At 51.4% G+C, this 27,249-nt stretch overlaps 1 protein-coding gene across 2 annotated transcripts; it reads left to right on the forward strand.

Annotated features, from left to right (window-relative positions):
* The first annotated feature begins 108 nt into the window (after positions 1-108).
* On the forward strand, positions 109-27,194 carry KCTD10 (potassium channel tetramerization domain containing 10). Of its 2 annotated transcripts, none has more exons than XM_058691032.1 (7): positions 109-388; positions 6,474-6,687; positions 15,667-15,836; positions 18,568-18,657; positions 18,966-19,018; positions 20,254-20,449; positions 24,325-27,194. In XM_058691032.1, exons 1-7 carry the CDS (start codon positions 386-388, stop codon positions 24,547-24,549), a joined length of 951 nt encoding a protein of 316 aa, XP_058547015.1. In that variant the 5' UTR covers positions 109-385; the 3' UTR covers positions 24,550-27,194. The 2 variants fall into 2 exon arrangements, with proteins under 2 accessions (XP_058547015.1, XP_058547014.1); XM_058691031.1 differs by having other exon boundaries at positions 273-388; positions 18,571-18,657.
* The last annotated feature ends 55 nt before the right edge of the window (positions 27,195-27,249 follow it).

Genomic DNA, 27,249 nt, shown 5'->3' on the forward strand with positions numbered 1-27,249 from the left:
TAGCTCAGAGCTCCGCTGGGATGCAACGATCCAGCTCCAGGAAACGACAGTTCCGCAGAGCTTCTTTACCCGGGAAGAACAACCTCCCTGCATCTTGCCCTCCTTTCTGGAAGCTGAAAAAAAGCAGACCGTTCAAGAGCGGGATAAATTCCTGACCCAGCCGAGGGGAGATGCAACCCATCCCAGAGGGGGAGGTTGGAAGGAACGCGAACAACGTCTAGGCTTACGACGGACCCTTTCAGAAGTTGCCCTCTGCGGGGCGGAAGCGGGCTGCGGCAGCGGAAGTTCCCGCCCCCGCCCCGCCTCTGCCCCCGGCTTGCGCGAGCTGGGTGTTTCCTGCTTCTTTCAGTCCGGGTTTGGAGACTCCGGCGTCCTCCGACTTTTCATGGTAGGGAGGGCGGTGCCCACTACCTGCGGGCTCTGGGCGGCCGAGAGAGCTCGGCCGAGGCTGAGTAGAGGGGGAAGGGGCCGAGGGGGGCGGTTGCGTTGTGGGCAGTCGCGAAAGGGGAGAGGCGGGTGGGGGATTGGAGGGGGGCGAGGCCGGGGGTGGGGGAAGGGCTCTGGTGGATAATTGTATGTGTGTGTTTGGGGGTGGGAGGGTCCCTGGCTGTTGGGGATCGGGAACGAGCATTTGGACTTGGGAGAGTAGATACGTGTGTGGGTGACTTCGGTTGTCCGAGTCCTGAGTGCTCACTGGAAGTGGGATTGGTTATCGTGAAGAGAACAAAGAGGGGTCGTCGAAGATGGACGTTGGAGTGGAAAACCGGGACGGGAGGGTGTTGCGAAAGAGAATGGTTAGGTTATGAGAGAGCGACGTGGGCTTCCTTGGGGGCGGAGCGTTTGGGGTTTTTGGAAATTGTGGCTGGAGCACCTGGGTGTCGGGGAAGGGGCTTCCAGGGGCTTCCAGATGCTTCTGAACACAAGGGTTAGTGAAGCGGGTGAAAGAAGTAGAGGGAGCTGGAGGGGAGGGCAGATGTGCATCCAGCGCCTGAAGGAATGCCAGGGGCCTGAGGTCAGGGTGCCTTCGCCACGGAGTCCAGCGCCTTTAACTGGCGCCTTGGTACCTATCTAGTCACTTCCGTTGGGACCCGAAGTGGCCACACCTAAGAAGCTGGGAATGGATGTCAGTCACCCAGCTGTGCGAAAGTTTCTGTTTGCATGTGATCTTTCAAGGGTTTGTTCCTCAAATAGCTCTTTGGCCTTGGCTGGGAATGACTAAAGTCCAGCTAGCTTTTACTTCTTTGCTTGGTCTTTAACTGGAAAATGCAGTCTTTAGAGAAGATAAGTTTCAAGGACCCTGCTGAAGAAGACTTAGCCATTCTGTATCTAACTTTACTCCATTTTATGCAAAATAAGGACTACCTGAAGGGGGAAAGGCATTAATTAAACCAGTGGTTCTCGAACTGGTCTCTAGACCAGCAGCAGCATCACCTGGGAACTTGCTAGGAATGGCCAAAGTTTAAAGCCCTACCACTGACGACTGAATCAGTGTGGGGGGGTTGGGCCCACCAATCTGTTTTAACAAGCCCTACCGGAGATTAGTGATTTCTTGATTTGGACTATGTAACGAAAGGGGCCTGAGTCAGAGGACACGTATAGTTCTGATTATTAATCTTCTCCCCCCAAAACTGGGGTTGGTGATCATCTCTTCCTCACTAGATCCTTGAGAGAAATCGGCCAATAGTTTGCGTGATACACAAAGGAGGAGAGTGTAATTCAGCACAACGCTTGGAAATAGCAGTAGCTGCCCTATGAGCAAGTTTTGGATGCAAAATAATGCTACAGTTATCGGGCCGCCTTAATTTAGTTTGGTGGAAATGGAACAGCAGACTTTCTTGAGTTGTAGCAATGCCTTTAGTTTGGGGGAAATTTTATAATTAGCCTCAAGACAGTGACTTGAGATCAACCTGGTTAAAGGAACCCCTTAGCCCTGTGGCTCTTAGCTTGGGCCGCACGTTAGAATTACCCGAAGAGCTTCTTAAATACTGCTGAGCTGCCCTTCCTCTACTCTGATTAATTGGCCTGGGGTGAAGCCCAGGCACGGTGCACCCAGGTGACTGTAGTACAGCCAGGGGCTGGGACCTCTTAAGGAAGCTTGAAGGGACAGAAGGGAAACCACGCCAAGGACCAGGTGCCAAGTACTTTAGCATTACCTGTAGGTTATTATGAAGATTATGCCCTTCACTTCATTTTACAACTTAGGAAACTGAGAGTCAGTCAAAAGGCTTGTCTCAACCTCACACAGGAAGTGGTGGAACAGAGCCTGTAGCCTAGGTTCCTCAGACTTTTGATCAAACTTTCTGCATGCCCGTTTCCCCGAGCATACACACACAGGGGACACAGTTCCACCGAGAACTGCGGAGAAAACATCCAAGGGTCAGGGAGTTGGTGCCTTTTTTCTATTGTACTTGTCTGGGGGGCCTCTTTTCAAGCCAACACTTTTCCCCTTTGGGCTGATTTTTATTTTCTAAGCACATATACAGTTACTTCCTGTCTTTGGCTCCGAAGCTGTGAGATTGGGGCCGGCTTTTGCTTATGATGCTTTGGTTTATTTTTACATGTGGTCAGAATTCACTCGGCCAATAGAACAGGAGGTTAGGGAGCTTCTCCAAGGTGATGAGGTTAATACAGACTAGTTAAGGCATACAGAACTATTTCAAGCAGTGGGTTGTAGTCTTAGCTGCACATTGGAAATACCTAGGGGAGTTAAAAAAAAAAAAAAAAAAGAATTCTGTTGCCCAGGCCACGCCCCAGACCAGTTACATCAGAATTTACATGGATAGGACCCTGCTGGTTTTTTTTTTTTTTTTTTTTTTTTTTTTGAGTGGAGAGCCACTGTTCAGAATCTGCTACAGGAGACTTAGGGGAGGTGGGAAAGAGAGAAGCCTTGACTTCCCTAATTGGGTTCAACTTTTCTGATGGAATACAATTGGTAACCAGTACCTCAAGTATGAATTCCATCTTTGTTTCTCACAACCAGTTTTGCTGTCTCCTGCCCCACCCTCCCCAACCTCATTAATGATGGAATCAAATCTTTGAAACAAGGGAAAAAGCAGGATCCCAGGAGCGGTGGCTGGGGAGTCTTCGGTAGAGAGGTTTGCTGTGAGAGGCTTTTTGTCTGCTGCTTTGTGTCCTTAGCTCGGTGCAGTGTGGGCTCAGGGACGAGAACACAGAACCATTTAGCCAAGGGCCTTTCCTAGTACTGAGGTGACTGACCTTTGGAAGGGTGGGCTCCTGGAAGGTTTGGAGCTTTTTTTCCTGTCTATTCTGGAGTCTCAAGGCTAGATCAGGATGGTTTCTGCCTTTATCTCTTAGTGATTCAGGTGGGTGTCCATAGAGATGGGCATTGTCTTCACAGAAGGTCATTTGAGACTTTGAGAGCATTTTGAAATAATCATAGTGTGAGTCTTTGGTGTTTGAGTGTTTGCTCTGAGCCAGAGACCGTGTTGAGTGCTCTCTGGCATCCCTCACAGCAATCCTGGAGGGAGACACTGCCCTTGTCCCTGTTTCATAGATGGAACTGATCAGTGGCAGGGCTGGGTGCTCAGATTCAGGCGTAATGTCCAAACCCAAGCCCTTAGCCACACATTGCCTCCCATCTATTTTCAAAGCTTTCTTTTTTAATTCGTAAAGAAGTGGGGGGGGGGGCCCTCCTCAATTTACATGTTGTTGCTGTATATATTTCAAGCATGAATGTTGATAAAATCATGGGCTCAAGGCCAGACAGGACTTGCCCATGTCCTTTACTTGCTGTGTCACTGACCCACCGCCAGTACCAACGCATATTGGGAAGTGACTGAACTTCTCTGGGATGTGGTATCCAAATCTACAAGGTGGAAATAACGATAGTTGTCTCCCAGCATTGTTTAGATTTTAAATGGTTGTATGTGGTGGTAGAGATGAAAACTGGTATCTTCTGGGAGGGAGGAGTGGGAGAAGGCATAGAGGGGCTTTCTGGAACCATGAAAATGTTGGCGGTCTGGATCTGAGTCGTGGCTATACAGATGCATATACTGGCCCAGATGCATCAAACCGTGCACTTCAGATATGCTTTATGGTGTGAAAATTATCTCTGGAAAGGTATCGGAAAGTAAAAGTACACTGCAGTCTGCAGTACACTTGGACTTGTTTTGTCTGTTTCATAGTAGGTGCCTTACAGAATGCCAGATCATTTCCCAAAACACTGATTTTTGTGTAAATTACATCTAAAAAGGAACTTTAAAAAGTATATCAATTTTGGGCAATTTTCCTAACTGCCCCCCGGCCTTGCCCCCAAACCCCACAACTATAAGCCTTCATTCCCCCCACTCCCCGCCCTAGGTCTTTAAAGTTTTTAGAAACTCTTTATTCTCATCAGCTACTTCTATCATCCCGTGGACAAGAGTTTTTCTGGGAAGAATGGTCGGTGATAGCCATTAGTGTGGGGTTTCTGGGGACTGATTTCAAAGGAAAGCTGGAGGGGAGGGGTCCCACAGAGACCCCAGGTGAGTTAAGCTTGAGGTTCTGAAAACGTGCCTTCTTATGGTATATTCACCTGATGATGCAGGAACGCTTCTGGAGAAAACACTTTTCTCTCCAGAAGCCCGTTCTTCCTGTCATTCTGCAGGGCCCTGACATGAGTCCTCCAGTGGGTGATTTCCAGGCCACTCTTCTGGGGGGATGGGGGTCGAGAGGGTTGGTCATTGCCTGTGCTATTACCGGTTGATGGACAGTGGGTTGCCCCTCATTAGTCCCTTCTCCTGTTGAAAAATAACATTTGTATTTTACCCATCATACATGTAATCCATGTTAATTGTGGGAGATCCAGAAAAGATAGAAAGGCATAAAGAAATCCTTTTTCAGGATCAGGGTATAGTTTTTTGAAGTTTTGTGCTGTCAAAACCCCCAGGAGTTTTGACTATATGCCAATAGTCAAAGTTGGCTTTCTCTCCTTATTGCCATGAGGGAGAACCACAGAGCATCTCGGAAAGAGGATTGGGGCTTGCCTTGGGTGATTTGGGGGGGGATTCAGGGAAGTAGAGCTTTGCTGTCAGGAGGGAGGGTTAATTCTGTGACTGGGTCTCAGTAATTCCTGTTTTGAAGGTGGGAAGAATGGAGTGGGGCTGAAGCTCTAACTGGTAAAGGAGCAGCAGTGAGTTGCATAAGTCAGGATATGGGGATGTTTGGTCATTTTTGTGTTTGGGGTGATGTTCTTGTTTTTGTCTGCGTTCACGCATAATTATGGGGTAGTCTTGTTTGTGCCTTGATCCATCAGCCACCGAGTGGCCTTGTCAGATGGTGACGTGCTATGAATTGTTCACGTTCAGGGCGAACCTCACGGCCCAGATAGGAGTGCCAGGCCAGGTTCTGGCCGTCAGGCTGCCTCCCCTCTGCTGTGCCCCAGATCGATCAAAGAAGATTCAGCCCACTCTTGGACACCTCCTGCCATAGGCCTTTACCTGTCGAAGAGATGTTTTCTCTGAGTACACGGGTGCCAGATCCCAGTCTCCTTCCTAGGCCTGCTTAAATCAGCGCAGCCGTTGCTTCGAGATGGACACAAGAACCGGCAGTGCCATTAAGGAGACTGTCATCGGATCTGGCTGTTTTGGGAGGTGCTGGTACAGGAAGTCTCTATTTTGCAATAACTTTATTTCCAAGCGTTTTTAAATACTTGTTTCATCCCCAGAAACACTTCCCCCTGTCCCCCCAGCAGAAAGTGTCAGGAGTGGTAGTTGGGACCCCACTGAATTCATAAAGGCTAATTTCACTTGCAGTTCAGCTGAAAGATAGCACTTTCTGCCATCCAGTGGCACATGGCAATAAGGAGACCGAGAGAGACCCGGGCAGTGCTTCAAGCTGCTGTCGGATGTGCCCCAGGTGTTCGCTTATATGAGGAACAGGCGGAAAGGAAGTCCGCCCACCTCGACAGTTAGTGGTAAACTCCTGCTCACGGGTTCAGCAGGTGAGGTCAGTATACAAGCTCTCTGGGTGGGGTTTGGGGCAACCAGTACCCCACCTCCCACCAGTTTTTGCCCTGCTGACCTGTTCGGCCTCTAATTTTAAGAGAAGCTAGGAATCCGGATTTTTCTGTGAACTCGCCTGTGTCGTCAACTTTCAGAGCAATCTTGAAGTTTTATTTTTTTTTTTTCAACGGTTTTTATTTATTTTTGGGACAGAGAGAGACAGAGCATGAACGGGGAAGGGGCAGAGAGAGAGGGAGACACACAGAATTGGAAACAGGCTCCAGGCTCCGAGCCATCAGCCCAGAGCCTGACGCGGGGCTCGAACTCACAGACCGCGAGATCGTGACCTGGCTGAAGTCGGACGCTTAACCGACTGCGCCACCCAGGCGCCCCAATCTTGAAGTTTTAAATGCAGTCTATAATTGGGCCAAGCAAAACACACCTGGAGGCCAGGTTCAGCCCACAGTCTGAAAGAGGTAAACCGGGCCGGGTGCTGTGACCCTGGTGACCGTTTGTCTTCTCCACTGGCAGGAAGAGATGTCAGGAGAAAGTGTGGTGAGCTCAGCGGTGCCAGCGGCTGCTACCCGCACCACTTCCTTCAAGGGCACGAGCCCCAGCTCCAAGTACGTAAAGCTGAACGTGGGCGGAGCCCTCTACTACACCACCATGCAGACACTGACCAAGCAGGACACCATGCTGAAAGCCATGTTCAGCGGGCGCATGGAAGTACTCACTGACAGCGAAGGTAAGCCTGCCCCCCAGGCGCTGGGGACGTGCTTGTGGTTGAGGGTTCATTCGAGTTCAGAAGGCCAAAGTTAAATGGCAGTTGTGCTCGGTGTTCTCTCAGTGTGCAGGGGGCCTTGGGAGCGTGTAACCGGGAGAGCAGATGTAGTCCGGGTGGGGCGGGGGGTGTGGTGAAGGAGGGTTTCCCCAAGGAAGTGACATGTAAGTCGAGATGTGAAGGTGGGCTGGGGTCACCTGGGTGGGGACTCACAGTCTTGACTTCGTTGTTGATTGCCTGTGTGACTTTGAGAAAGTCACTTCCCTCCTCCAGGCCACAGCTCTGTGGCTGGACTAGCAGCCCTAGTCGGTCCCCTGCCAGTTCTCAAGTGATGATTCTGTGACTTCAGAGTGAAACTCCAGTGTGGGAGAGGCATGAATGTGTTCTGTGGACCCTTGTCTTCCTGGGATGGGGGCCTGACAAAGACAGACCTGGATTTAGGATCTCGTGATCCTAACGAGGTGGTTTAACCTGTTTTCGTTTCCCCATTAATGATACCCACCTCATGGGGCTGTTGGTGCATGGTATTCAACAGATATATATTCCGTGCATGTTTCTTTTTCTTTTTACCTTTTTCTCATGGAAAGTCACATTGGTAAAAGGGAAAGAATCCTTTTTTTTTCTTAATTTTTTTTTAATGTTTGTTTATTTTAGAGAGAGAGAGAGAGACAGAGAGAGGCAGAGTATGGGCAGGGGAGGGGCAGAGAGAGGGGGACACAGAATCCGAAGCAGGCTCCAGGCTCTGAGCTGTCAGCACAGAGCCCGATGCGGGGCTCGAACCCACAAACCGTGAGATCATGACCTGAGCCGAAGTCGGATGCGACTGAGCCACCCAGGTGCCCCAAGGCAAAGAATTCTTTAAAGCCACCTCAGCGTAACTGCTTCCTACCCGCCTGGAACAATCCAAGGGCACTTGGCAAGGGGGGACATTCTTACCTTGGCTGGGTTCACAGGGCAGGTCACGTGAGGCTCACTTTTGTGGCTTGAGATTGCTTAGGACCTGGCTGGACCCTCCCTTACCTGTTTCTGAGGTTGGCTGCTGTGCCCATGCCCCTGCCTTGCAGGGGTGTTGGTTCCTGGGAAGGTGGGCCGGTTTTGCTACAAGTAGGTGGGATTGGGGACTCTAAGCCTGGCGCCCAGAGTGCATCCTCTGATCCTAGGAGGGAGGAAGCTTGAGCTGGTCGCTAGGGAGGGTGATTCCCCCTGTGTCCTGGAGAAGGCCCAGCTGCAGGGCTGGAGGTTCTGTTTCGCTGAGTTTCCTGTGAGTTTGGGTTTCTGGCCAGGCATCAGGTGAATGAGGTTGGAACCTCAGAGCTTCCTTCTGTGTCTCACCCAGAAAGCTCGGAGCTTTTTATGAGTGGGAGGATCCCCTTTGCTGTGCCGCACCCAGCACCGCCCCGGGAGTATTTGTGGAGACTGAGACAATAGCGCCCCAGCTGCCGAAGGAAACAGACCTTATCTGAGAACCCAGGATTGTTGTAGTTTTTCTTCCGCCCTACCCAGTCTTGGGCGGGGAGGCGGGGGGGGGGGGGGGGGGGCTCAGGAAAAGCAGCTGAGTCGCTTTGGAAGTGAAGTTGGAGCCTCATCTCCTTGAAAGCCCTCGCCTTGCTGGCCTAATGCCACGCCGTGGAAGGGCCGGTCCTCCAGCTCTTCGATCGCCCAGCTGGGAGAGATGCAGGGACAGCACGGCAGGAGGGGGGGGGGGGGGTCCCCGCTTCCAAACAGCTGCTAGAAGACGTCCTGTCCCCAGTGCTTCCTGGAAAATCCAGCATGTTCAGGGAAGCAGGGCTGTCTTTGATACTCTGATCTTGGCCGTTTTCACAGAGCTCCGCTGGCTCTCCAGCCCCCTGCCTATCACAAAAAGCTCATAGCACTGCATTTTAAAAGCTATGGGACTTAAAAAAAAAAAAAAAAAAAAAAAAGGCTACTGAGTTCAGGGCATGCTGGCTCTTACCCTGGGCTGTCCTTGGTTTGCTGCAGGCCCAGCCCCCTGGCCAGGGCACCTGAGCACAGCAACCTTTACAGGTCACCTGCCAGCTTTGCGTCTGGTCTTCCAGCCCGCGCTGTGCCGGGCAAGGCGAGCCCGTTGGCCCCTGGTGAGTACACTGCACAGCCTGACCGGGGGCCTCAGTGTTGCCCTCAGATACACCATTGGGTCTACAAACTGGGATAAATGTCCTGCATCTCCCAGCTTCACCCTGGGCTTCAGTGAGGTTTGCCACAAACAGGCCAAAACATCAAGTGCAGCTCGGTGAGACCAGCAGATCCAGCATTGTGTCCTGCTGGCTGAGGAACAGGGGCTCCAGAGGCACAGAGCAGCAATGTATTGAGCTGCTAGAAATCTCTGAAGGGTGCTTGAGAAACTGGTTGCTCCCGGAGAGGACCTGGGGCCCAGGATGAGTGGTGGACTCTCTCCCGCTTCTGCCTGTTGGAGTTTTGTACCGCTCAGTTCCTAAACGGGGAGGTTTGGAGTGAGACAGACCAGGTTTGAGTCCGGTAGCAGTCACAGCTAACGTTGATGGAGCCGTTTCTGTGTGTATCGGGCACTGGGCTAATTTAGGCTCGTTTGTCATTTACTGGCAATGGGACATTGGGCGGGTGACTTTCTCTGAGCCTGTTTCCTCAGTTGTGAATGGCAGTGCTTTTCAGGATTGTTACGGGAGTGAGAGAGGACATTAACATTAGAAACTTCTTGGTGGAGTGCCTGACAGTTGGAAGACTCTCTAAATGGGCGCTGTTCACTCTCGCTTCATCCCGCCTGGGTGGGGTGTCCGGGTGGGGGGAGGAGCCCTGTAAGGGGCTGTGGAGAAGCAGGTCTTAGCGGTGCCTTGGGGAGAAGTGGCCTGCCTTGGCCTTGGGGATGAGTGTTCTGCACCTTACGCCCAAAGGGTGGCTTTTCTAAGACGGCCAAGACTCTGGCAATGAGCAGGCCTCTCCCACACTCCTCCCCAGAAGAGCACAGTTCTTACAGTGCCGGGATTTTTACCTGATTCCTTGTCAACATGGATTTATTTGGGACCTTGCCTTAGTAAGAGTTCTGCCTTAGAACTCGCCTGTAGTTAGTTGCCTGTTTGGTCCCTGTTGCTTGGTACTGTGCTTACCCCCGCCCCACCGCCTTCCCCCATGGTTTCTGGTCTCTTGCTAATGTTCTTGGAATGAGGGAGTGTGTGAACCAGATTAAAGAACGGAGTCATTAATCTTATTATCAGCACACGTTTCCTTGAAAACCAGTGGGGAAGTCAGGTGTAATACATGGGAAGACCGTAGTACCTCGTGGTTTCCCTGCGATCTCCATGCTCCCTGCCTTAAATTAGAGTTCTGAAATACGGTGAGAGCTTGTAAATTGTGATTAATAAAACAAACTGCCTCATGCCCCTGATGAGAAGTATTAGGGTCTGGGAGCGAACGGTCAAGAAAGAATTATTGAGACGTCTTTGGTGCAAAAAAGGAAGTTTTATTAAAGCACAGGGACAGGACCCATGGGTAGAAAGAGCTGCGCTGGGATTGTGAGGAGTGACCGATGATATACTTCTAAGTTGGGAGTGGGTTGGGAATAGGGTAGGTCTCTAAGGAATTTGGAAGGAAGGCTTCCAGGACCTTGAGGGGCTAGCTGGTGTTAAAATAAGGTCATTGACTACTATCTAGCAAAACCTTAGTCAGGAGACCCTTCAGATGTATGTGCATCAGTGGGCCATATGCTTGGAGACTGATTATTAACATATATTTGGGGGGCAGAGATAAAGGAAGTTTCCAAATGGATTTTTTTTAAGTGTATTTATTTATTTTGAAAGAGAGAGAGAGTGTGCCCTCGCACACAAGTGGGGGAGGGACAGAGAGAGAGGATCCCAAGCAGGCTGTGCACTGTCAGCACAGAGCCCCACGCGGGGCTCCAACCCACGAACCCATGAGATCATGACCTGAGCTGAAACCAAGAGTCAGATGCTTGACTGACTGAGCCACCCAGGCGCCCCCCAAATGGGTTTTTACATGTTAACAAAGACTTACAGGATCCAGGAGGTTGGGCTGAGGTCAACCTAAGGTTGCCATTTGCCCCTAGGCAGCTGAGTTCCTGAGGGAAGGTCACCCTGTCTCCAGTACGTGTCAGTGGGCTGCAAGTTGTAAGGAGATTTAAGTTTTTCTACATTTCTTTTGCCTTTGTTCTCCACATCACCCCCACTCAGACAAGAAAGAAAACATTGCCTGGGCCGATGTGGCCTCTCTTTACCTTTTTGTTTGCCTCTCCCCCTTCCAGAGGTAACCACTGGCCTGACTTTGGGGTCAGTAGGTGAATTTCACCCTTGGCCGCATAGTGAGTCACCTGGGAGCTAAATCCTGCTGCCTGGGTCCCCACCCACCCAGAGAGCCAGATGTACTTGGGCAACTGTGTGGTCGGGGCGTAGGGCTTGGAGGGGCTCCGCAGGGGAATCTACTGTGCGTCTGGTGGTGAAAGCCACTGATGTGAATGTGTAGTGAATGCCTCTTGCTCTGCAGTGTCTGTCCCCAAACAAGGCAGAGTTGGTGGGTTTTCCAACATCATATAGGTGGTGTTACGTCGTTTGTAGCCTCTTTGCCTTCTTAGCATTATGCTTGTGAAATCTAGCCATGAACGATACGTAGCTCTAGTTCAAATATTGGTAGTTGTGTTCCATTTTGGGAATATACTGTAGTTTATGGACCCGTATTCTGGCCATAGCTGTTCAGACTGCTGCCAGTGTTCACTGTCAGGAATATTGCCCTTCTCAAACACTCTCTGGCATGTGTGAGCTTCTCCAGGGCAGCGCTTCCCAGCCTTCGCCACATCATGGCACACAGAGAAAGTCACATTCTTATTGTGGTAAATGAAAAGGCTCTAGGCCCAGGGCTACAGCATTTAAGATCTTACCCGCCCCTGGGAGCTCTCTCCTGGAGCTTATTCGCAGAAGGGGAATCCGGGAGAGCATCCTTGGCTTGATTAGGTATTAGCTGTTGTGCCGATTTACACTCCCCACAGTGGTCTGAATTTTTGCCAACACCGGGCACGGTCGGACCTCCTAATTATTGCCGATCTGACGGTTATGAGCTGGTGCTCTGTCATTTTATTTAACATTTCCTAATTTCTAGTCCATTGAGCATCTTCTTATGTGTATTGGTCATTTGTGTTTCATCGTTTAGCTGCCTGATTGCATCTTATTTACACATTTTTCTGTTTGCCTTTTTTTTTTCTTACTGCTTTGTGAAAATCTATATTCTGGATCTCATTTCTTTGTGATTTTATGTTGTAAATATCTTCTCCAGTCTGACTTGTGATAGCATTTTTACATTGTTTTTTTACATTTAGGTCTTTGATCTACCTCATTGTTGCTCAACCAGGGATGATTTTGACCTCCAAGTGACATCTGGCAATGTCCAGAGACCTTTCTGATTGCCACAATTTGAGGGTGGGAGCTGCTGGCATCTGGTGGGTAGCGGCCAGCGATGCTGCTAAATAAATACCCAGTGATGCACAGGACAGTCCCTCGGTAACATAGGATTATCCGCTCCAAAATGTCGCTAGTACTGAGGCTGAGAAACCCTGCCCCAGAGATTCTGGTTCAGGAATGGGACAGCTTCCTGGAATCTGAATATGTAATGAGTGCCTCAGGTGATTTATGAACAGGCAAGTTTGGGAACCCCCGAAATAGTATAAATACCTTAAGAAGAGGTCGGCGAAGCCCCAGAGGTGGGGGGCAGGGAAAGGAGCAAGAAGCACTCGGTGTGCTGGTGGCACAAGGAGGCAGGCCTTGTCGCCCAGTCCCCTGTCCCTGAGAGAAGCCTTCCCCGGCTCACCCTGAAAGCCACGCAGACTCCCACGGGCTGGACTGTGCCCCCTCCGGACATCGCTACTGCTCTGTCCTCCAGCAGTGATGAAGAGACGCGTAAAGGGCTCATTGTCAGAGACCTCATTTGAGTGCTGCCAATAGACCCAGCGTTGTGCTACGTGTCTCCAGTACATTCTCTCATCGTGCCTTTACACCAGCCCTGTGGGGTGCCAGTTTTAGGAGAGGACCTGGAGGACAGAGAGGTTCGGTGAAACACCTGTGTCATCCAGCAGGTAGGCGGCAGAACTGGGTTTCCGACACAGGCCCTTGCTGTTAGCCGTCAGGTCGTGCGGCGTCTCCCAGACCATTCCAGAGCCTTCCGGTCTGCCTCTGCCTGTTCTGCTCTTCAGCCTTGCCGAATGGGCCCCCCGACCCCAGGCCGCCCTGACTTGTACAGCCTTCCGCGACAGCCTGTGTGCTCCGGGGCGTCAGCAAAGACGCCCCACAAGCCAGGAGCTGCTTGACTTCCATTGGCTTTTCTACACGCCAGGCATTTGAGCTGTTTCAAAGGGGGTAGATTCTGGCTTTGAAAGCAACTAAAATATTTTAAAATCAAAATGCTAATTGAAACCTCATGGCGAGCGTGCCTCGCTCCTTTGCCCTTATTTGTCCAAAGTATGATTCCTTCACCACAAGCATTTCCTGACAGCATTCTTGAGCTGGCGCCCAATGTCACGGTCTGTCTCTTCGTTTATGGAAACTCCGGACTGTCACTTGGATAATTGATTTCAGGGGCCCCTGCTCTTGCTGAGCAGGCTAAGTTGTCCATGCGTCAAAGGCAGAACACGGACATTTTTTTCCCAGAATCGCCAAGTTAAACTGGTTGCCGTTTCCCTGAAGACTGAGATCCTGCGCGTCTTCTCAATTGGTGAAGAGGAGCTTTCCTGTGAATTTCTTACTTGCTTTTTGTGATCAAGTCCTGCACCTCCAACTTGGGAATGTCCCTGAACCCCTCCGAGTCTCTGTTGTCATCTGTGGTCAATGCAGGGGACTGAGCCTCCCTCTGAAAGATCTGTTGGGAAGATAAAATGATCCTTCCACACCTTCTCTGCTCCCTGGAGGGAAAGCACTTGATCCAGGGTAGCAGGTCGTAAGCCGGTGGCCTGCAGATAGGTCTTATTTGCCCTAGCGTGGATTAGTGACCTTTTGCTTCACTATTATTTACAAATCAGGAGGTTTCCCGGAGAAACCTGCATTTCTGGCTTCTCTTGGAATATCAGAGGCTCCTGCGGCCCTGGGCCCACGTTCCTGCCTGGCCATCTCTGCCGGAGTGAGGAAGAGCCTCCCCGTGCTCTGTCCCCAGGGGCAGGGCACGTGCTCTCCGGTCAGCCTCCGGCCCGGCCCACCTACACTCACTCGTGCTGCTTGCTCCAGGCCCCTGGAGGCGGCCGAGCTGCATGGCAGATACCACAGCCGTGCTTTGTTGTCTCAAATGTAGGAGGAAGCGGTGGGATGATGTCCAGCGGTCACTGTCAGGGTGCCGTGATTGACCATGCCTGCGAACGCCTCTTCCTTCCTCGAGGCCAGGGTGTGACTCCGGGCCACACGCTTGCACTGTGTTTGCCACCCTGGGAAGGACTCTTCCCGCTGCGCTCCGGAAACCGCAGCTGTGTGGAAGTGTCAAGTGCAAACGTCTGGAGGGCAAGACTGGACCTTTGACCGAAGGGTCGGACTGAGGAGTTTGTAGGACGGGAATATGGAAATGGCCTTCTTCCCAAACTCGCCTAGCGACTGTGGCAAACACCACCAAGTGGCGCCCGGAAACCCCGAGAGCGCACTTGGCACGGCCAGGTTAGGGAAGGGGTGGTGGACCCACTTGTGACTCTGGATATGAGAGAGGTGTCTTTGCTGCTCTGGGCTTCTGTCTGGGGTCAGGGCCTGGGGGCCAGAGGGGGACTTGGGCCGGGATGCCGTGGCATTAGGAGTGGAAGTGTGTGCGCCTCTCCCAGACTGAGCGACAGACCCGGAGGAGGGGGGCATAAAACTGCTGGTTCCCGCCTGAACCCACCTGCCCCGTGCATTGGCGTCCTGGCACCTGTAATGTGGGACAGGAGACCGAGGGAGACCCCTTGCTGGGGCTGCCCTGCTGGCCTGAGGGAGGGGGCGCTCCTCTACTGGCTTCTTTCTAGATGCCCTGGCTTCTGTCGAGCCATACGAGTCGTACCACATCTTTGCTTCATCCCAGCCTCTCCTTTCAGTCGCTCCACTCCCAGGCTCCGGTCTTGTTTCCTGCTGCAGTTTCCACCCCACCCCACCCTGCTCCGGGGTATTGGTGTTTCTGAAGATGAGTTGTGGGAGCCTGGGGGTTCCTAGTGAAGGTATAGCAGGCCGGTGCCCGGACTCGAGAGGCCATCGGGAAGCCGAAGGAAAGGCTTGCCCGGCTGGCCCCAACCCCCAAGGGCGTCTCACCATGCCTGGTTCTGGTCGGCAGTCGGCACGTTTTGCCATAGTTAATGAAAGCGAGTTCCGTCTCCCCACGTTACACTCGGCTGCCTGGGGCAGGGGCTGTCGGGTTCACCGTCTCCTCTGCAGTCGCTGTCACTAGCCGGTAAGGGCCTGTTTGGGGAGTCGAGGGTGGAATGTCCCGTGGTGGTGCCGGTGGGGCGTTGGGGATCCCTCTGGGGAGTCACACGTTGCCGTCTTTTGCTTATTTGACAACCTGAAAGCATTGTAGAAAGAGGGAGTAGGTATTTTTACCTCACGCTTTTCCCCAGTCATTGGGGTGTGGTCATTTGGACCCATTTTATCCAGGTGTTGTGCACTCTTGGGATGTCCAAGGCACTGTCTAAGGGGTTTTTGAGGGTACTTTAGAAACCTACTTTTAGGCCCCAGGGGTCCTGGCATCCAAAAGAGCCCAAGAGCAGGTGAGTCCGTGGTTGGGGTGGCCTCCAGCCAGCAGGGCCTGGAGACCATTGCAGTGCTTCCCAGGCAGGGCTCGGTCAGCCCTTCGCTGACCGCTGGGCAGGTGGGGCTACAGCCCCCTCTGCGGTCCTGCTCTTCCCTGGGAGGCCGAGGGAGCCAAGAGACACCCCAGTTCTCCTCAGCACCGTCCAAGAGACGAGTGTCCGTATAACTAGGCCCTCCCTTCATCCTCGTGCCGCCGCAGGCTGGATCCTCATCGACCGGTGTGGGAAACACTTTGGTACGATACTCAACTACCTTCGTGACGGGGCCGTCCCCTTGCCCGAGAGCCGCCGGGAGATCGAGGAGCTGCTGGCAGAAGCCAAGTACTACCTGGTCCAGGGCCTGGTGGAAGAATGCCAGGCAGCCTTACAAGTAGGTATCCCCCTTTCTCCCCATAAGGGTGGGGAGGTGCTGGGCCCACCTGCCTTTCTCATTTTCCTTCTCTACAAAATGGGGGCAGTTCCTCCCTCACTGAGACGTGTGGGTTCACAAGTATCCCTGGAGCTCCTCTCTCTTTGGGTCAGGGACCCCTTAGAGGCTTCCCTGTGATGCTCAGGCCACCTAACTGCGCTCAGTCGCCGTGGTGCTGGGTCATCTCATGTGTACATTGAAACCCTTCAGTACTGAGCTTTGGGCTGTAAAACTTGATCAGTTTTTTGGACCCATCTCGGGACTTATTCTCACCCCACCAGTCACTGTTGGGAGCCTCATGTAATCTCTGCAGACTCAGACACCCCTCACTCCTCAGCTGCACCTGGGTTAGGATCATTGGGGTCAACTCTGGTGTTAGCAAAATCCCTGTAGAACCAAAATGCTTCTAGACATAGCCGGCGGCCATTTATTTCAGGCAAAATTCCAACATGGTCGAGGATCAGAAGAGTTCCTTCATAATGCCACAGGAATTGGATTTGTATGCATGAGGCTCTTGTGTGTGCCTCCCTCGGGCCACATGTCTTCTGGCCCTCCGCTGGAGCCGTTCCCATACGGCCTGGCTCCTTGGCGATCTGTTGTTTCCACGTACCCCCTCGACCTGCGAGTCTGTGAACTCACCGTAAATCTGACTGAATGCTATAGCCTTTACTTTCGTATTTTTATTTCATTTTTGTGCTGGTTTAATGTTGGTTTATTTTGTGAGAGAGCACACATGCGTATGTGCGTGAGAGAGGAAGGGGCAGAGAGAGGGAGAGAGAATCCCAAGCGGGCTCCGAGCTGTCAGTGCAGAGCCTGACTCGGGGCTCAACCTCACAAACCATGACGTCATGACCTGAGCCGAAGTCAGGAGTCGGATGCTTAACCGACTGAGCTACCCAGGCACCTCTCGTTTTTAGGTTTGTTAAAGTAATGTGTGTACATCGTATCTTTCTCCTCTGTTAATTCTTTCAACAGTTCTATTTACTTTCTTATGCTATCTATTGACATCTCAGTTTTCAATGTCATCTGTTGCGAGACAAAAAATTAAATTTTTGCTCATGCAGTACCACCAACCACTACCAAACTTAGGTACCCATATTCCTTCTCCAGTTTTCCAATATAGTGTTTATCACAGCTTTGGTTAAATCAGTATTCAGAGTTTACGTTGTGATGTCTAAATATTGTTAATAGTTGAGCCACAGAGTATACAGTGAATATTTTTTATTGTGCAACTTTTCAGTTTGCCAGAGTTAGTGACTGCCTCATTGTTTTGTCTGCTTGGTTTTCTAAGTACATATCTCTAATTGATCCCTAAATGGTCAGAAAGGTCGGTCTCCTATTGGCGTGTTTAGACACACCAGTGAATCGGTTTCATCTTTGTCTTAGAGACACGCCCTCCAGGTTCCCTTTCTGTGGTTTCTGTTAGTCTGAAGTTAAACCTCTAGGACTGACCTCCTCCCAGTTTCCGTCGCTTTTATCTTTCTGTTCCACTTTCTCAGAGGTTTTCTTCAATTTTATCTTTTCAACCCTTCTGTTGAACTTTTCATTTCTACGATCATATTTCTAATTTCCCAGAGCCTTTTCATGTTCTCTGAGTGCTCTTTCTTCTCTAGAACGCTGATCTTATTTCATAGGATTCCGTATGTGCTCTCCTTTATCTGATAATACTATTTGAAGTTTTCTTTCTGCTGCATTCATCGTTGGGCTCCTTCCCTTTTTCTCTTTGTTTTGGTTTCAGTCTCACGGTTGAGAGGCTTTCCACATATAATCTGATGATCTCGGGTCTGTTAAAATTCAAGAGTAGAGTTCTGAAAAGCTGTGTGTGTGGTGCATGGGTGGGCCTCGTCCAGTGGGCTTCATTGGCGGATGAAAAGGCTTTTTCCGTGGGAATCCCTAGTGTCCGAGTCTGTAAGCCTTTTCCTGGACGGATCAGTTCCCCGTGGAGGAATCCTCCACTCTCCTGCCTGGTGGGTAGAAGCCTGACTGGCGGCCTTCTGCCATCTGAGTAGGGGAAGGAGCTGGGAGCTGGGGCTCACCGTTTAGTGTGTCGACCAGTCGCTCAATCCCCCTGTTTTTAGAAGAGTGGCTCAGCCCTGTCCTCACCCATACAAACCACTCCAGGAAGATAGACCTTTCTTCTGCCAGGGGAAGGGGATGTACTTGGGGCGTCTCACCGGTGTTTCTGCTGATTGGTTAGCAATCCTCTGCTCTGGCCCTTTGCCCACCAGCCTTCACGGGTGTTCTTTGAGAACCTCTAGGATTCTTTCTCCTCGGTTATTCCTCATCTGCTTCCCAGGCTCAGATTTTTTCCCCTCTCCCATCCTTCTCCGTAGGCTTATACTTTTTAAGTTCTTCCACGGTTGTTGCAGTGGGGTTTTAGGTGTTTCTGCACAATCATATTCCATCCGCTGTGTTTAGAGTTTATTTTCAAGTGGCTCCCTGGGTGGCGGAAACGTGTCCTCGTTGTTAGGGTTCACTGAGCGCCCTGACCAAAGAGCAGACTTCCTAGAGAACTCGACCCTTGGCCATTCTCCTCCCCTTCCCCCTGATTCACTGGTGGTAAGAATCCTCCTCTCTTCCCGGCGCTGGTGGCCCCACCTTCCCTCGCCAGCACCTGTCTTTACCCAGCAGGCCAGCTTAAATAATCCACTGCTGGACAGGCCTCCCAGGCTGAAAGCGTGTTTTGTTCCAGCAGAACAAAGATACTTATGAGCCTTTCTGCAAAGTTCCTGTCATCACTTCGTCCAAGGAAGAGCAGAAACTTATAGCAACGTCAAATAAGGTACGTTGGAAGCACCCTTGTGGCGTGTCTTTGGCTACCGAAATCATGAATAAGTTTTGAAATTGAAACCTATAGAAGTCCCTGAGCAAGGCCTGAGAAGCGGTGAAGAATGGGAACCTGTTCCCCTAGAATGGGCTCCTGCAGTCTCCCTCCCCACACACCCACCCCCGCCGCCCCCCCCCAGCCTGCAAGCTGTGCTCAGCTGCCTTCTGGGCCTGGTGGCAGGGCCCAGCCCCGCGGGAAGCCCACGGTCCTCTGTACCTCCGCTCCAAGTGACTCTCTTCTTTCTTTTTTAAAACAACCTGCAGCCAGCCGTGAAGCTGCTCTACAACAGAAGTAACAACAAATACTCGTATACCAGGTAAGGTGTCAGCGATAAAGGCCACCCACCCTCGCCAGGAAACCTTCTCACACAGGCCAGGCCCAGCTCCTCTTTTACCTTCCAGTGAGGGTGGCTGTCTGTACTGGGAGGGTGCCCAGGGTAACAGACGACAGGAGACTGAATTCACATACACCGTGGCCTTTTGAAGTATATAATTCAGTGATTTTTAGTGTATTTACAGACTTGTTTAGCTATCACCGCTTACCCACATTGTGAACATTTTCATCACCTCAGAAAGAAGCCCATTGTCAGTCACTCTTCACTCCCCGCCACCCCCAACCCTTGGCAGCCACTGGCCTCTGCTTGTGTGGCTTTGCTCACTCTGGACACTTCATGTAAACAGCATCATACAACACATTACCTTTTGTGACTGGTTTCTCTCCCTTAGCACGTTTTCAAGGTTCATCCTCGTGGCATGTGTCAGTACCTCCTTCCTTTTTATGGCTGAGTAATATCCCATCGTATGGATATCTCCTGCATCTTGTTGATCCAATCGTCAGTTGACGGGTGCTCAGGGTCGTTTCCGCTTTGTGGGGGGTGCCATCGCAAACGCTGCCGTGAGCATTCGGACCACATTCGTAACACACGTGTTCTGTGTGGTCAGAGGTCTTCGTCTCTCTTGGATGTACCTAGGAGCCGAATCGCTGGGCCCTTTGGTAACCCTAGCTCTAGTCATTTGGGGACCTGCTAAACTGTTTTTCCAAAGCAGCTGCACCATTTCACATTTCCACCAGCAATACATAACAGGTTTCTAGAATGACTTCTGGCTCTTGGGACCATGTGTTCTCAGTTGTAGGGGGTATAATGAGGTTACTCAAGACCCACAAATGGACCCAAGATGAAGAGTCTCCTTTGGACAGCTCTGTCCTGCCACTCGTGGGGCTCCCTCCACATTCCCCACCTGGTGCCTGTGCACCCACAGGCGCCAAGTTGTTCACGTTTCATCTCCGGCAGAGCCCAGCTAAGCGGCCGCCCTGGCAGGCTGATTGAGAGCACAGGCTTAGGGGCTAGAGCCGTCTCTTTGGAGGCCTGGCTCTGGCATTCTTGGCCTCGGGCAGTCACCTGTTTGCTCTGGCCCTCCCTTTCCTTGGTGGAGCAGCGGGGCCTGCGGTGCCCTTCTCCTGGGCTCCTTGGGAGGTTGAAAAGGGACGTGGAAACAACTCAACTGCAGTTAGTACCGGTCTGCGGTCACCTAATCAAATGCTCTTTTGCAGCAATTCTGATGACAATATGTTGAAAAACATTGAGCTCTTTGATAAGCTCTCTCTGCGCTTTAATGGAAGGGTCCTGTTCATAAAGGACGTCATCGGGGATGAAATCTGCTGCTGGTCCTTTTATGGGCAGGGCCGCAAGATCGCTGAGGTTTGCTGCACTTCCATTGTCTATGCCACGGAGAAGAAACAGACCAAGGTAAGCCCTTCGGGGAACGGCTCCGGGTGACTGGTCAGAATACGCACCGCTTCCCTTTCCCCTTGAGCAAAATAAACCTAAAGAGGGAAAAGCTTTGAAAATGCTTTCCTTGATGCATGACTGCTCATTGTGAAAACAGTCATTATCTTTTGGGCCCCGGAGAGTCGCCTGTAGGTCTTGCAGAAACAGAATGGCCTTTCCTTTCTGACGGTGAGCAAATAGGGACAGTCATACTGCACCTAAGTCCCTTGGCTGTAAAGGTCGATTCAGATGTATCCTCACGCCGCTGTCCCCTCACCACCTGCATCGTCTCCTGTCGGTGACGGGACAGGGCCTGTTGTTCCACAGCACCACCATCTCCCACCAGCGTGGCCCCATCCCATCTCAGTCATCAGAGGAACAGTGCTGCCTTCAAGCTTGACCTTGGCTTTCTAGTCACAACCTATGACTTGTGCCGTCTGTCTGCCCTCTGACCCACTGACCTGGAGTGGCCCTCCACCCTCGCAGGGCCTGCGTGGCATTCCTTAGCTCGCGTGCTTGTTGGCTTCCTTCTGAGCACACAACTTCCTGACTGATCCGGACTCTGTGGGTCTACTTCCGTATCATCGTCTCCAAACCAATAATGCCGCAAGGCGCTGTTGGAGGTGCGGTGCTCTGTTCGTTGAACTTCGCTCCCTGGAGGTCTTATGCTTACTCTTCTTGGGCTCTGCAACTCAGTTTTCTTCCTCTTTTCAAAACAGAAATCGCCCAGTACACTCTGTCACTTCCCTCGGATCCTTGCTAAGGGAACCCCGATCACCAGGGACCTGCAGGGTCTGCCAGGCAGGTTTTCATGCACAAGACTGTGCATCACCCACTTGGGGTACTGTCCTCAGTAGGGCCCCGGGAGCGCACAGTTGTGTGTGATTCTAGAGCTAGCCTGGGCAGAAAAGGCAGAGAGAACGTGAGACCATGCAGTAGAAACCAGAGTTGTAAACATTTTTTGTTTTAACTTCTAAACCATTTTGTCATTGGTATTTGGAATATATCCTGAAAGATACATACTAGTTAAAGATAGCCAAGGAGGGAAAACCCCTAAGGTTCCTTTTTTTTCAAAGAGGGCAGGGAGACCAGATTCGCTCGCTTCTCTTTACCACATCAGCAAGACGCATGCCTCTTTTCTCCTGTGAACTTTTTTTTAGGGCTGTGAATTCCATCTGTCATTGGCTTCCCCGCCTTGTCAGTTTGGTTTTGTTATATACACGGGTTGCCTTTGTCCTTGGATAATAACAGGACGATCATCATATTAATCTGATTAAGCTTTAAAATACTGACTTTACGTTTTTAGAGTTTAACAGGGAACAAGGGATTCAGAGGCCTCACGATCTGATCCCAACTATTTATAGATTAACCAACGGGTTCTGGAGTGAGCTTGAACTCCTGGAGTGTTTTTGAAATAGGGTAGAGGTGGGGCTCAGGGTGATGGGCCCGGGCCCCTAGCCACAGCTCCCTTTGCTCTGCTGTCGTGTCCCCAGGGCTCTTTCCTTTCTCCAGGAGAAGCACACGCCTGGCTTTGCAGGGGGTCATGTGGGGGCACGGCTGCCCCTACAGGCGCAGGTTCCTTCTTCTGGCCCACGCCTTTGGGACTATGCTTTGGGGCTGACACTCGTATTTTGTTGTTCCAAGTCACTGTACAGATGTTCCTTTTGGGGTTTTTTGTAGAATTGCGATCCCTCTTGGTACAGCATCCCAAGTGCTTTACTAATTCCTTTAATCATTTAACTGTCTTTTGTGGTTAAGCCGGAAAGGGTTTGGCTTGCTGAAATTAAAGTTTAAGTAGATAGTTAATACGTGTTGTCCATTTGGTTCTTGATTCTGACTCACTAGGGACTTGGTGTTAATAAAGCACAGAGCTGTGCCCTTTATTGGTCTCCTTTGTTCTGTTGTTCAGACTGACACTTCTATTGCTCTGTCTTCATTTTCACGGACTCTTTTCTCTGTCCTCCCCATTCTGTTATTGAGCCCTTCCAGTAAGTTTGTGTGTGTGTGTGTGTGTGTGTGTTTATCTTGGGTGTTGTATTTTTCGGTAACAATTTTCGTTTGGGTCTTCTATCTTATGTCTCTTTGCTGAGACCTCCTGTGTTTGCATTCGCCTTAACAGAGTTCACCCTTCCTTGTGGAGATGTTTTTATAATAGCTGCTTGCACGTCTTCATCAGGTAATTCCAGCATTTGTGGCCTCCTGGACTTGGCATCTGTTGATTCTGTTTTCCCTCAGGAGTTGAGATTTTTCTGGTTCTTCATTGATGACACAAACTTTCGAATTGTATCCTGGATATCCCGAATGTTAGAGGGCTTTTAGATCTTGTTAAATCCTAAAGAGAACGTTTTTTTTGTTTTTTGGGTTTTTTTTATTGTTTTAGTAGGCAGTTGACCCACTTGGGTTCAGGTCACAAGTGCCAGCCAGCTGTGGGTTGCCGTTCCAATGACAATCCAGTTTTCAAAGCCTTCAGATCCGTGCTGCACTGAGGGCCAGTCTGTGCCTGTGGCACCGGTCTGGCCCATTGCTTCGTTCTGTGCGTGCTGTTGAGGGACGGATCGGCAGCCAGGCTCAGGCCCAGGAGTTCCTGCACAACCCCAAGCAGCTGCTTTCCTGAGCGCCCTTCTTTCACAATCTTCTGGTGCTGTTTCCCTAGGGCTCCCCTTTTTCAACCCTCTGACCGGAGACTGGGGCTTCAGTTCCCTGCTCTCCCACACACTGCCTGTGACTGTATCCTTACCTGCAGCCTAACGGCATAAAGAAGCCAGAGGAAAATAGTAGCCCAGATTCACTCCATCCTGATGAGACCACAGTTCTCATTAGAAAGGAAGGTTCCCCTTCAGAGTTTTGACTCCCACAGTCTCCAGCCATTGCTGCCACAGGATTTGGGCAGGGAGGGTTGGGGTGCAAGAGAATGGAGAAAAGAAAAAAGAAAACCAAGAACTTTCCTTCAGTCTCTGGGTATCGGGTGGCCCCTCTGGAGCTCTCTGAGCTGATGCCAGTTTCAGGGTCACAGGCTGCATTGACCTCCCTCTGGACAGTACTGGTGGGGGAGAAGGCATAACCTCACTACTGGTTAGAGGCTGCTCCAGACTGGTCCCTCCCCCCAATCCAGCCGCCACTATTTCTGTGTCACAGCCCTCAGCCACTGCGTGCTCTCTCTCCTGGTTGTGTGGCCTCCGCGGGAAATAGAGTAGAATGCACTCTCCCCATTTCTCTCAGAACCTCCGAATCCTGCCCTTGAAAGCCAAGTCTCTGTGAGTCAAGTGCCCGGGACCCACTTGTGCAGCCCCACTCTGGTTCACGGCGCCATAGCCCCGAAGGGTACCAGGCAGTCACAGAGCTTCGCCACGCAGGAGGGGTCATGTCCTTTCCAGCTGGTCCCTGCTCACAAAGAGTACTGCTGCCCTAAAGGCTGCTCCGAGGTGTGGAACAGCTCCACGGGAACAGGTCTGTTGTTAGTGGAAACATGCTGGAAACGACCTAATCGGTTAATTGCGTCGTTACAGTCTTACAGCCCCCTGATGGGGAAGGATCGCCTGTGTTAGGGGAAAGCAAAAGGTGAAGTGTGTGGTGGGTCACCTTTTGTGTGTTCTAAAGCGTGTGAGTGTGGGTGTGTACAGACGTACATTTATCTGCACCGCGTCCCTTTTGTGTCCTGTGTGTCGAGCACCGTGTGTAAGTATTGCCTATTGAAAATCAAAACTACTTTAAAAATAGTAAGGACAGCCTTAAACGGCATCCTAGGGGCCTGAAGGGGCCAGGGGCCCTGCTGGCAACCCCAGGAGGCAGCGGAGGTGGTGGTGGGGTGTGTGTGTGATGCTAACCTACCTGCCTTGTGTTTTGTGGGGGTGCAGGTGGAGTTCCCAGAGGCCCGAATTTATGAGGAGACCCTCAATATTTTGTTGTACGAGGCCCAGGACGGCCGAGGACCCGACAACGCGCTCCTGGAGGCCACGGGCGGGGCGGCCGGACGTTCCCACCACCTGGATGAGGACGAGGAGCGGGAGCGGGAGCGGATCGAGCGCGTGCGGCGGATCCACATCAAGCGCCCCGACGACCGGGCGCACCTCCACCAGTGAGCGAGCGAGCGAGCGAGCCGCCTCCCTCCTCCCTCCTCCCTCCTCCCTCCTCCCCTGCTCTTCACTCCGATTCCTGCAGGCTCCGGGCGCCTTCCACTTCCCCCGGAGTCTGGAGATACTTTTGTAATAAGCCAGATGATGATTTTGATATTTTTCGACCAGGTGACTGTCTTTCCCCAGGTGAATGCACCCTTGTTCTTAAGTGGAGTCCAAGGTCTCCCCCTTCCGTGGGAAATGGGGAGTCCTTGGAGCCAGGCTTTCTTGGTTCTCGGAGAAAAGTATGAATGGGTGTGCAGCGGACGTGAGAGATGTTGTCTGCAGTATTTATTTTTGTGGGTGTGGACTACCTATTTGAGCTTCGGGGCGGCATTCCCTCGGGGTTCAGTTGGACGGCTCCGAGGGGGATCCTGCCAGTTAGTTGGTGGCCACCAGACGTTCTTGTGAGCATCCTGTGTCGTCGTCCTCCAGCCCAGCACACTGGCTGCCGGTTCCTGTGTGCTATAGACTGGGCGGCCATCCGGGGTTTTGCTGGAAGCACCCGCGGCGGCAGGATTTCTGCGCCTATGGCTTAGTGGTAAATGATTGCAGTTTGTGGCGTGGAAGATAGGACCTGTGAGCCTCGTGCCTCTAACTTGTCCTGGCGTAACTCTGGGTAAGGAGCAGGCCTGTTGCTCCCTGGGCTGACGTGTGGTGTGGTCCGTGCTCATTGGGACCCCACATGCCTGGCCGAGGGCAGAGCCGTCCCCGGCAGGGAGTGCTGGGGTCCTGGCCCTCTCCCTGATTCCTGCCCCTTCTACCTGGCCTCCTTGTTGAGCAACCCCGTTCTGGGAAGGCCGTCTGGCCTGGTTACAGGTGGAGCTCACACCGCTGCTTCCTGGGATCCATTCCTCCTCCTTCGCCCTTCTTCTCTATTAAGCTGGGCTGTCTCAGGTAGAAGCCCTGCCTTTTGCTTAGAAAGTGGACGTGGCCCGGACTCTTTCCCCTCCCCGAGCCTGGCATCCAGGCAGGAAGACCACCCCCACCAACAGTCTCAGGGCACCCATCACCTGGAGATCCCCTTTTTGTCTTTGCCTCTGATTTTTACAGTATGGAGTGGCCACAGGGAGCAAGAGTTTGAGGCTGTGCACATCCTTTGTGGTCCAGTTAAGTGTGTGTGTGCATGTTTAAGGGACGTGTGCGACTGTGGACGGGGACGTGTGCTTGTGGGGCGCAGGGGGCCCGCGCTGGAGCCCGGCTGTCTGCACGGTTGCTTGTGCAAGACGGACGTTCTCGGTGACCTACCTCCCAGTCTCCTCTGCGCCCACGAAGGGACAGAAGTGCGTTGTGGCTGATGTGGCTGCGACTAGATTAGGTAGAGTAGTTACAGGGAGATGTGAACGTGTGTGACAGAATGGATGGAATTTGTTTTTCAAGGGAAATGTTACTGTTTTATACCAAAGGTGTTAACGTGGGCAGCCTTTGACACCATGTATTCCAAAAAAAAAAAAAAACGAGTTTATATTTTGAAGTGGTTTTTACAGCTTAGGCTTTGCACATACTGCCTTTCTTGAGACAGTCATAGGCCTTTATTTTGTATCCAGCAGCAAAGCCTCCAATAAAACTCTAAAACAATCTTGATTGAACCTAAAAATCATGTACGGGGTCGATGCTTTTTAAACTGTTGTGTGGGAGACTTTCCTACTAAGCCATTTGGATTTTATTAAGTGCACAGGAAAGGGGGCTTAAACACGGTTTCGTAAATATTTTATATACCGTTTAAGTTTTAAACACCAACCCTGGCATTTGGGTTGAACTTTTTTAGAACGTTAAAGCGAGTGTCAGTTCTGATGTTTTCTGTAGGAATGGAAAAGCCATCCTATGAATTGTGTTTTTAAATCTTTCTGTGAAGAGTACGTCTGTGGAACAATCGGATTTGTTTGGGCTTCTACGCCGTCTGAGCTAATGTTTCTGGCAGTCTTTACACTTTTCCTACACTTTGCACTTGTTCATTTTGAGTCTTTGCTTTCTCGGGAACGGAACAGGTTCCCGAAACATTCCATGGTGAGGGAGGCCGTTAGCTGCGGAGCCAGGAGCTGACAGGAAGCGTTGGCTGGTCCAAGCTCTGTCGGCAAACGTATTCTACGAGGAACTGATTTTTATGCTAGCACGAAGGGCAAACCAAGGTCAATATTTATACTGAAGAACCATCTAAGTAAAAACACTGGCCTAAGATTTGGTGAAGTGTTTTATTACAGTGTAAGAGCTTACAGTTAAAGTAGAACAGCTTTGGGTCCCTTGTCCAGAGGTCCTTGTTGGTGGGGACCGGGGGCCTGTGCCCAAGACAATCCTGGAGTAGCCTCTTCTGTCCCCCTCCCCCACCCCCAGGGTGGCAGGTAAGCAGCCTGGCTGAGGGGCAGGTACCGCCCCCCTCGGCTGACGCGTGCTGGCGTGCACCTCACAGCAGCTGCTCGGGACCCAAGTGTCAGCACCGCTCCTCCGCCCTCCCTTAGGGCTCCACCCAGCGTCACCGTAGCGCGCCTGTGTGTCACTAACCTTTCTCTCTGTGCTATGAGAAGAAATGCTATAAACGTTAGAAGTAGTCACTGTATGTTGTACAAGCATTTGTGGACGTGTAAAATAAAAGTTACGTAATGCTTCTGTTGAAATGTTTCCTGCGTTCGTTCTGTAGTGTTTGAATTTAAACACTGCGAGGAAGTCTTG

The sequence above is a fragment of the Neofelis nebulosa genome, chromosome 11, assembly GCF_028018385.1.
Source record: "Neofelis nebulosa isolate mNeoNeb1 chromosome 11, mNeoNeb1.pri, whole genome shotgun sequence".
In the NCBI taxonomy this organism is placed as follows: domain Eukaryota; kingdom Metazoa; phylum Chordata; class Mammalia; order Carnivora; family Felidae; genus Neofelis; species Neofelis nebulosa.

What these genes read in the sequence shown, in the direction of transcription:
- KCTD10 (XM_058691032.1), top strand. An exon ending in TTATAGCAACGTCAAATAAG is followed by an intron (nt 18,658 to 18,965) that starts GTACGTTGGAAG and finishes AACAACCTGCAG; the next exon opens with CCAGCCGTGAAGCTGCTCTA. An exon ending in AACAAATACTCGTATACCAG is followed by an intron (nt 19,019 to 20,253) that starts GTAAGGTGTCAG and finishes GCTCTTTTGCAG; the next exon opens with CAATTCTGATGACAATATGT.